The sequence below is a fragment of the Elephantulus edwardii genome, unplaced genomic scaffold, assembly GCF_000299155.1.
Source record: "Elephantulus edwardii isolate Elephantulus edwardi_28Jun2011 unplaced genomic scaffold, EleEdw1.0 scaffold00042, whole genome shotgun sequence".
NCBI lineage: Eukaryota > Metazoa > Chordata > Mammalia > Macroscelidea > Macroscelididae > Elephantulus > Elephantulus edwardii.
Window position 1 is genome coordinate 20,440,117 of NW_006399792.1, and position 10,472 is coordinate 20,450,588.

The 10,472-nt window shown below is 40.3% G+C and overlaps 1 protein-coding gene across 2 annotated transcripts in view; it reads left to right on the forward strand.

The window, feature by feature from the left end:
• SCARB2 (scavenger receptor class B, member 2) overlaps positions 1–10,472 on the forward strand; it is a 131,732-nt gene that overhangs the window by 91,597 nt on the left and 29,663 nt on the right. Inside the window, exon 5 of one of the 2 annotated variants that reach the window (XM_006885302.1) lies at positions 7,065–7,156. The exons of the other annotated variant lie outside the window; for it this stretch is intronic. Coding sequence (XP_006885364.1) covers positions 7,065–7,156 — 92 coding nt within the window. The remainder of the gene's footprint in view (positions 1–7,064; positions 7,157–10,472) is intronic. 2 annotated transcript variants of the gene reach the window in all.

Here is a 10,472-nt window from a genome sequence, read left to right on the forward strand (position 1 = left end):
TCCATTCTTCTGTCATTGGTTGCCATCCCATGCTGTAACAGTGGTCTTCACACTTTCTTGTGTATACTGATCTCCTTCCTCCATTTTTTCTATCCATTCCCACCTTCTAAGCTTTAGCCCTGGGCCAGTGCTGTGTCCTTTTGATATTTTGTGCTTGATTGTTCTAAGGTGTGAATACTTCCTCGTTATTCACTTACTCATAGGACCGGCTGTTGTTTGCCTGAAAGTTGAGCCATAGGCTTGAGCCCATTTCCAGACTTACAGGTTGTTTTAGGGTCATAGTCTCAAGCGTTAGTGGTAAAGAGTTGCACTACCAACTCTAAGGCATGAGGTTCGAATCTATCAGCTGCTCCATGGGAGAAAGATGGGCAGTCTCCTCCTGGGAGATATGCAGCCTCCAAAAGCCTCTGGAGGGTCAGCTCTGAGCATTCCGACTCTGTGGTACATAACAACAACTCTCAGACTAATAAACCTGGTCTTTTTTCAGAAATTGGTCTTCATGCAATCATTCATATATTTTGTCTTCCAACGTTAGTTACAGTTGATCATCGCCATTTATTACGTCTCATCAAATCCTCACTGTACTCTCCTCTCTCTGCTCCCCACCCATCTCTGCCTCCCTTTTCCGCTCCTCCCATCCTTGTCTGTCCTCCACAACTGTTCTTGTATATAAATCTTTCCTTAGTTTTGTTTTTTCTACCAGTTAATCAGTTATGCATATCCTGTTGTACATTGTTAATTCAACAAACATAATGTTGATTGTCCATTTATTTCATATTATCCTTTCATCTATTCTAATAAAGTGCTCATTGCCTATCCATTATTTTCCACTCTTCTCTCCCCTCGCCACCCCTTACAGTTATCCTGGCTTGATTCTTTTCATATGGAAACCTTTCTGAAGTTTTTGGTTTTTTTAAAAAAATAACCATGGTCGTATACAGTATTTTTCCTTTTGTAACTGACTTATTTCACTCAGCATAAGGTCCTCTAATTTAATCCATGTTATGTAGTGTATCACAAGTTCTTCATTGTTTTTTAATGCCGTGTTATGCTCCACTGTATGAATGTACCAGTTTCTCTGTCTCTCCATTTGTTGATGGGAATTTGTGCTGTTTCCCTGTTTGCTGTTGTGAGCAGTGCTGCAGTATTTGTTCATGTTACAGCTCTTATTTCATTAGGTTATTTTCCCAAGAGGGCGCTCTGGTGGCTTAGGGTAAGAAGCTGTGCCATGAACCCTAAAGCACATAGCTCGAATCTACTAGCTGATCCATGGAAGAAAGAAGTAAATCCTGTGTGATTTATTGCCTCTAAAGACCCATTGGAGGGTCAGCTATGAGTCAATTCCAAATCGACAATACTTCACAACAACGAAATACTACCAGTAGTAGACAGATCAAATGGTACCTCTGTTTTCAACTTTTTGAGGGGATGCTAGAGCGCATTCCAGATAAGAGCTTGGCCTTGTTTATGATTCTGCGTTTTGTTCCACTTTTTCCTTCCACTCTAAAACCTCTTATTGTGACCCCTTTCAAAGCATTCAGCAGAGGTATCCAGGTACCGGCTAGTTCTTCAGTGCTGTGGAGGCTGGGGTTCTTGTGGTCCATTATCCTTTATACTAATTGTTTCTTCAGGGCTTTAATTTTCTTCATCTGTCTTTTCTGTGGAAAAAGAGACCAATAATTGTACTCAGATGGCTATTAGCCAAAGAAAGTTACTTTGTGGACTGTGTCATGTTAATTGATTGCTAAGGTCTTGAGTCCCAGACCCTGAAATTCATTCCCTTAAGGTGTTTGGATATAGCTGAGACTTTTCAAGGATACATTTCTAGTATATATAAATACACACATAGAAATTATCCTCTGATCTGGTGGCCTAGTAGTAGGGAATTGTTCTGCCAACCCAAAGGTATGTGGTTAAAATCCACCAGCTGCGCCACAGGAGAAGGATGGGTAATCTCTTCTCATGTGATTTACAGCCTCTGGAAATCTACTGGAGCTATGAGTCAGTTCCAACTTGATGGTACACAACAACAAACCTAGTTTAGAGAACTCTGATGGCCTAATGGTAAGGAGTTGCACCGGCAACCCAAAGGCATGAGGTTTGAATGCACGAGAAGGATGAGCAGTGTCCTCCTGCGCAACTAACTGCCTCTGAAAATCTGTTGGAGGGTCAGCTACAGTTTGGTTCCAACTTGACAATATAAAACAACAGCAACAAACCTATATTATTACTGGGTATAGTCCCATTTCCCATCACACCTCTGTTTAGCTGAGAATCTATCTGCACACCTTATGTTCTTACTGTAATAATACTGCAGTATGGGGTATTCAATAGTCTGTCTCTGTTTTTAACTCTTGTACTCTTTTCAGCATCTTCCTTTTCCTGGACAATTTGAGTTGACTTCTTTATTTTACCTTGCCTTTACTATCACCCACGTTAACAAGTGTAAACCCTGCAGTTAGTGATTTAATCTGATATTCCCTTTCACCCTGGTTTTTGTGTGTAAACATATCTTCACTGTGTCCAGGTAACTTTTGAGCACTCATTCATTTAAGGACTGAAGTAGGCTGTGGAGCTAAGGCCTCACTCGGCCTGTCCTTCACCACACCTTCACTGGCCACCCACTGCTTCTGCCTCACCCAAGCCCAGGCCCTAATCTTCCCACAGATGGCATTCTCCTGGCATTTTTCTCTAACATGTCTTCCTTTCCAAGTTGGTCCTTTATACGTTGTCATGAAAGGAAAACTGTAAGTTAACATTTTAAACTTTTCCTTCAAAGATCTTTGAAGAATGAAACAACTAAGCCATTAACAAGGAGAGTGTGGAATTTAATAAAATGTGAGTATACAGAGAGTATTGGCAGAGAGAGCTCCTGACAAAAAAAAGAACTGCCTACCTATCAGATGCTGCTGTTGTCATATTGCAGGGCCAGTCAGCTTATCTCCACCCTGTGATGATTGCTGATGTTGTTAGCTCTAATGGAGTTAGTTTTGACCCTGGCAACCTTCTGTAATATAGAATATAATGTTGCCTGGCCAGTCCAGCATTATCTTCATTATCGTTGGTATGCTGTGGATATTGGTCAACCCATCTCACTGAGGTTTCACTCACCTGTGTGAACTCTGTACTCCACTAACCATGACCTTTACTAGTCATTGGTCTTTCCAGATGATATGACCAGAATAAACAAGACAACATCTCACCATCTTTGCTTCTAAGAAGCTGTCTAAAAAGGAGCAAGCTAGACATGGAGGTACAAGGCCATGCACGTCTCTCTGAAAGGGCCAGTGGGAGTGAGAATAGCACTGTCCTAGAGCAGAGAGCAGAAAGAGGGCCCAGAGGCCGGCCCCATGAAGCCTCTAGAGCCACACCAACAGCAAGGAGTTCATTTATTCACTGCTGACTCACAGTTCTAGTACCAACAATGGCATTTATTAGAGAAGGAAGTTGAAGGGTGGGGGAGGCAAAGAATATCACCCAATACAAGTCCAGGTTTTAGTCCAAGTTCCAAGGCACAATTCTTCAATTAGTCCAGGCTCTGGTTTCAGTTCAGCAGTCAAATCCAAAGTATCCAGCCAGGTTTGCCTCCAAGCAAATAAGCATCCAGCAAGTTATAAGTTAGCTTCTCCCTCAATAATCCGGGAAGAACAACAAAAACCTTTAACTGTGACCTTTATCTCAAGGTTTCTCTGCTTATATCTCGCCACAGTTTCTCCACAGCAATACCACAATCTCTCCAACACCGTCGCCAGGATCTTCAACAAGGTTTGCTCCAGTCTCCCTCACGTCTTGCTCTCACAAGTCTTGAGCACCTCAACTTTTGCCGCCCTGTGTGTATAAAGCACACCCCTTCTCTTATCCTAGTCCCACAGCTGTTGATGATTTGTAAGACTATGCTGATTTGCAAGACCATGTGTCTGAAGTTAAGGTAGTTGGAGACCAGAGGTGCTAACTGTAATGGCTTAAAAAAGCCAACTTTTAGGCAAACACCACAGAAGCATTTTGGTGGTGTGTATTCCTTCTGATTGTCTTGTTCATTCTTTGTTACTCCTCATTGTATTCAGTACTCTTTCCCAAGACCACATTTTAAGTGGATTGATTCTTTTTAGGTCTTTTTTAAATGCACAGCTTTCACATGGATGTGGGGCAATTAATTAAAAAGACCATAGCTTTAGTCAAGCATACTTTTGCCAAAAAAGTGACATCTCAGGTTTGGTTGATTCTCTACTCCTTGGCATAAAAAGTGTACACATCTACTGAGCATAGGCTTTTAGATGTATAATAGTAAAGTGGGAAAGCATCTTCAAGAGCCCATTCAGTCAAATCTTATGAATTTTGTATAATTTATTAGCAAGTACCCATATGAAAGAGCATTTCTCAACCTCTTTCAGTAATAGATTCCTTGTGGCCAACCCACACCCTACTGTAATAATGCAAAACCTTTTATATTCCTGCTTGCTTTCAGATAACGAAAGTACTAGCAGTAAACAGGGATGCACTCATAATCAGTGTCTGGCTCTTTTGAGTTTCTCTGAAACATTTATTTATATTTTATAGACCTTTCATCCTAGTTCCTCTTAGTCTGGAAGCTCTGCTGAAACATGCTCAGCATCGCAGCGACCTGGCCAGGCTTCACATACAGAGGGGTGGGAGCATAGATGAAGGGCATTGGCTGGATGTCACATTCTGTCTCTCACATAGAAGTATACACACTGAGCCATCCTGTGTATTTTTAAAATTAAGATCTAAAAAAAAAAAAATTAAGATCTAGTTCACAGATCATACAATTCATTGACTTGAAGTGTACAATTCACTAGAATATGCACAAGGTTAGCAGCACCATTACTGTCTTAATTCTGAACATATTTATTACCTTAAAAAAGTCCCAGAGCCATTATTAGGCAGCCCTCCTCATTTATTTCTCCTCCTGCTGTGCACTGGCTGCCAGTAATCTTTCTATCTTGTAAGTTTTCCTATTCTGGACGTTTCAGATAAATGGAATCATACAGTATATGGTTCTTATGAATGATTGGTTGTTTTGTTTTCACTTAACAGGTTTCCAAGATTCATAAATGTTTTAGCATGTGTCAGCAGCTCATTTTTATTATTAAATGCTACTTCAGGATATGCATTCATCAGTGGTGGACATTTGAGTTGTTTCTACTTTTTGGTTGTTAGGAATAATGCTGCTGTGCATTTTTGTGTATACATGTTTTCTTGAGTATATATCTGAGTAGAATTGCTAGATCATATGATAACTCTGTGTTTAATTTTTTAGAGAAACTACCACACTGTTTTCCAGAGCGACTACAACTTCTAGCATTCTCACAGTTGGTGTATGAGAGTTCTGACGTCTCTACTTCTCAACAATACTCCTTATTGTCTTTGTTTTGTTATTATTGTCATTCTGCTGGGTGTGAAGTAATATGTCACTGGGATTTCAATTTTTACGCCCCTAATGACTGCTGGGAGAGACCAGCTTTGCTCCTCCCAGGGTTGCTAAGGCTCGGTTGCAAAAGAGCATGGTGCTGTTTGGGCGGATGTTGTGGCAGTTTTCAGACACATAGGATTAATCTGCCTCCAGGAGCCAGGCAAGTCAGGCTTGGCCTAGGGTTTAAGGCGGCAGCAGAGGGCTTCAAGCCCAGAAGAAGAAGAAGGGAGAGACGGTGGCCATGTCCTCCCAGGTTTGCTCCGACCAGGGCTGCTATGGCCCGCTTGCGAGAGAGCATGGTGCTGTTTGGGCAGGTGTTGTGGCAGTTTTTTTGGATGGGAAGGACTACTCTGCCCCACCCCCCCACCGGCAAGCCAGGAAGCTACCCAATGCGGACAGAGAGTGTGGTGGAGCTCCCCGATTAAAACAAGCTTGGAAGGAAGGAGTGGCATCCACTTCCATAATAGCTTGCCACTAGAAACCCTATGAAGCTGGAGAGAGGATGAAAGGCACCCAAGTGTAGAGGACTCTCCTTCATAGGGTCGCTATGAGTAGCCTGTGACTCGACGGCACTTAACAACAACAATGACTGCTGAGCATATTACCATAGGCTTAATGAGATGATCATACATTTTCTTTGGAAAAATGTTTATATTTTAAAATTATAACGATTTTTTTCATTTTTGAAACCACAAAGTAATAATATGGTTTTTACTGTATTTTAAAATTTTTTAATTGGTTTACATATGATTATTAATATACTCTGTGGTTTGTACACGTACTTTATGTTTTATAAACCATTCATATACATTATGTTTCATTCATGTGCCTTGTGTTTTATACAATCATTCATATGCATTATATTTTATATAATTGCCATTGCTGTGTGCCTTTGATACCCTTGTCTTTCCAAGTCCCCATGGAACATTTCCCAATCCTTCACTCCTGTCTACCCACCTACCTCTCAGTGATTTGTTTTGTTTGGTTTGGTTTGGTTTTTTTGTTTTTTAATCTCTCAGTGGTTTTTACCCCTTCCGCTTTTGCTACCGCTTTCTCTCCCCTTCCCTTTATTAATATCCAGATTTCTCTTCTTCAGTTATCCCCTCCTATTATCACAGTAGTGGCCTTATGCAATGTTTGTCTTTATGTGACTGAGATAGTTCACTCAGCATAATGCTCTCTAGTCTCTCCCAAGGTATATAGTAAGTATTTAAGAAGTCATTCTTCCTTAATATTCCATTGTGGGACTGTTGCAGTTTCTCAATCCATTCATTTGTTGATGGGCATTTGGGCTGTTTCCATTTTCTTGCTATTGTGAAGAATGTTGCTGTGAACATGCGTGTACACCTATCCACTCATGTCTCAGTTCTGATTTCCTAGGGGATTTTTTCCCTAGCAGTGAAATAGCTGGGCAATATGGGATTTCTATGTTGAGTTTTATGAAGAAATGTCAAACTGCCTTCGAAAATGGTTGTACCATTTTATAGTCCCACCAGCAATGCATAAAGTACTATATTTTTTAAAAAAGTATTTAGAGTACTGTTTTCCTGTTCTGATCTAAATAGCAATTAGGCCAAGTTAAAGCAGTTTTATGAGATTTACTAATGAATTTCACATATTTACTGATTTTCAGAAAAACGGAACAAATGATGGAGACTATGTTTTTCTAACTGGAGAAGACAGTTACCTTAACTTTACAAAAATTGTGGAGTGGAATGGAAAAAAGTAAGTCTAATGAAATGTAAAGGTAATTACTTTTCCAAATTACATTTAAACTAAATATTCACTTCTGCATGGTTTTTAAAAAATTCATCAATGTCATTTTTTTTAGGTAAATAACCTAAAATATAAAGTACTCTTATAATTGTCATTGTGGCAAAGTGCCATCAAGTTGACTAAGTCTCCTAGTGACCCTGTGAACAGCAGGTCTGAGCCCTGCCCTATCCTGCACCAGCCTCACGATCTGTCACGCTCAGGCCCACTGGGGAAGCACTATATCAACCCATCTCATTGAGGATCTTTTGCTACTTACTGACCCTCTACTTTCCTCAGCATGATCTCTCTTTCTCTCTCTGAAGATATCTGAAAATATGCCCAAAGTGAGACAAGGTTTCACCATCTTTGCCTCTAAGGAGTACTCTTCCTTCAAGATAGATTTATTTGTTCTTTTGGCAATCCATAGTATATTCAGTACTGTTTGTGAACACCGTTGGCAGCATCATGATAGAGGCAGAATAGACTGAGATTGTTAACAATATCAGGTCGACAGCATATTTTCTTAATGCAGTTCATCTTTTGATTTCCTGATTGCTGGTGCCAAGAGTTTTAATCATGGATCCAAATAAAATTAAACCATTGACAACGTCAATCTTTTCTCCATTATGATGTTGCCTGTTGGTGCAATGATAAGGATATTTGTTTCTTGATGTTTAAATATAACCCATATAGAAAGCTGTAATCTTTGATCTTCTGTAGCAAGTGTTCTAAGTCCTCTTCACTTTCTGCAAGCAAGATTGTGTCACCTACATAATGCAGTCCTCCTCCAATCCTCACGCTGCATTCTTCCTCATATAGTCCAACTTCTTGAATGATTTGCTCAGTATTCTGTCTCAATAAATATGGGGAAAAAATACAACTCTGATACACACTTTTCCTGATTTTAAACCATGAATTGTTTCCTTGTTCTATTTGGCTACAGTTCCTTGGTCTGTCTATAGGTTTTGCACAAGCAGATTTAAATTTCAGAAGATATCATTGCACCAGGGACATCTTATAATTATGATTTTACAAATTATGGTGTACCTTACACGTTAACTAAGTTTAATTTTTTGTTTCTAACTGTGTAGTAGTCGCAGGGATAAATTATAAACCAGTGAAAAGTCTTACTTAACTGTTGCTGTTACTGTTAGGTGCCATCAAGTTGTAGACAACTCATAGCGACCCTATGAACGAATGGCCTGAGCATTGTTCGTACATAGAGTTTCCAGAGGCAAGCCATTTCGGAAGTGGATGCCGCTCCTGCTTCCAGGCTCTTACTTTAACTACTTAGTAATAACTGAGTTTTAACTATAGCACTGATATTTTTCAAACCACTACCACTTGTTTTTAGTTCATTTGTTTTGGAGGGGTGGGAAGTATATTCTCTTCTAAAATTGACTGTGAGTTGTTGGTGTATTTTTCTTTAAGTATTAACTATACTGAGTTTACCATTCTAGCATTTAAAAAATAATTTTAGTTTATACCTAACATCTTTAGTTTGCTTGGCTTCACAATCAACACTCTTGGCACCAGCAGCCACGAGATTAAAAGACATATTGAGTTGGGAAAGTCTGTCAGAAACCTCTCCAGAGTACTGAAAAGCAATGATATCAGTCTGGAGACTAAGGTGCACCTGATACAGACCATGGTCTTTACAATCACTTGCTATGCATCAGAAAGCTAAAAAATGACGAAAAAGAATAGAAGGAGAATTGATGCCTTTGAGTTGTGGTATTGGAGAAGAGTATTGAATATATCATGGACTGCTAAGAGAACAAACCAGTTAGTCCTAGAGAGGGTGAAACCAGGCTGCTCCTTGGAGGCAAGGATTCTGAAGCTTTGTCTGACATATTTTGGACGTGTTACAAGGAGGGCCAATCCTTGGAGAGGGATGTCATGCTTGAGAGGGTGGAGGGACAGCGCAGGATAGGAAAAGCCTTGATGAGATGAACTGATTCAGAGACTGGGGTATTGGCGGTAGGTGTGTCAGAGACAGTGGATTGTCACAAGATAGAGCAGGGTTTAGGGCTAGTATACATAGGGTCCCTATGGGTCACAGGTGTCTCGACGGCACATCACAACAACAACAACTTTTGTTTATAATTTTACAAAATATTTCCAAAATGCAGGTATGATAATATGCAATAGAACTACATATAAAACAAGAGTTGCTTGTTTATTTTATGTCAAGAGAATTTATAAACTGTTGAGAGGAGGATAATTCTTCAGGGCCTGAGGTAGTAGTCCTTTCTTGAATTTTAAGTTTATATATAATTGTTGTTATGTGCTGTTGAGTTGCTTGTGACTTGTAGCGTCCCTAAGTACAACAGCTCTGAACCCTGCTCTATCCTGAGCCAACCTTATTGTCTCTAACACATCTGCCCCCATTACCCCAGTCACTGAATCAGTCCATCTCATAAAGGGTCTTCCTCTCTTGCGCTGTCCCTCCATCCTTCCAAGCATGATGTCCCTCTCCAAGGATTGGTCCTCCTTGCAACATGTCCAAAGTATGTTAGATGAAGCTTCAGAATCCTGTCTCCAAGGAGCAGCCTGGTTTCACCCTCTCTAGGACGAACCTGTTTGTTCTCCTAGCATTCCATGGTATATTCAGTACTCCAGCACCACAGCTAAAAAGCGTCAATTCTTCTGTCATCTGTAGTTATTGTCTAACTTTCTGACATATAGCAAGTAATTGCAAAGACTATGGCCTGGGTCAGGTGCACCTTAGTCTGGCATTGTTCTCTTCAGAACTCTGGAGAGGTTCCTGACAGCAGACTTTTCCAATGCAATTTGTCTTCTTATTTCCTGGTTGCTGGTACCAAGAGTGTTGATAGTGGAACCAAGCAAACTAAAGCTGTTAACAATCTCAGTTTCTTCACTGTCTATCATGATGTTGCCAGTTGGGCCAATGGTGAGAATCTTTGTTTTCTTGATGTTGAGCTTCAGTCCGTATTGAATGCTGCAGTCTTTGACCTTCTGCAGCAAGCACTTCAGGTCCTCCTCAGTTCCAGCAAGCAGGCTTGTGTCATCTGCATAATGTAAGTTACTTAGACAATATTTTCTAGAAGGAAATAAGGAAGAGCTTTTGGTTTTCCTTCTATCAAAATTTATTTAAAGAATTGAGAACTTGGTTGATCTCCTCTTAGGTCTGATCCCTAACCAAGATTGTTGTTGTTGTTATGTGCCGTCGAGTCGTTTGTGACTCATAGCGACCCTATGCACAACAGCCCTAAACCCTGCTCTATCCTGCGCCAACCGCACTGCCTCTGACACACCCATCCCG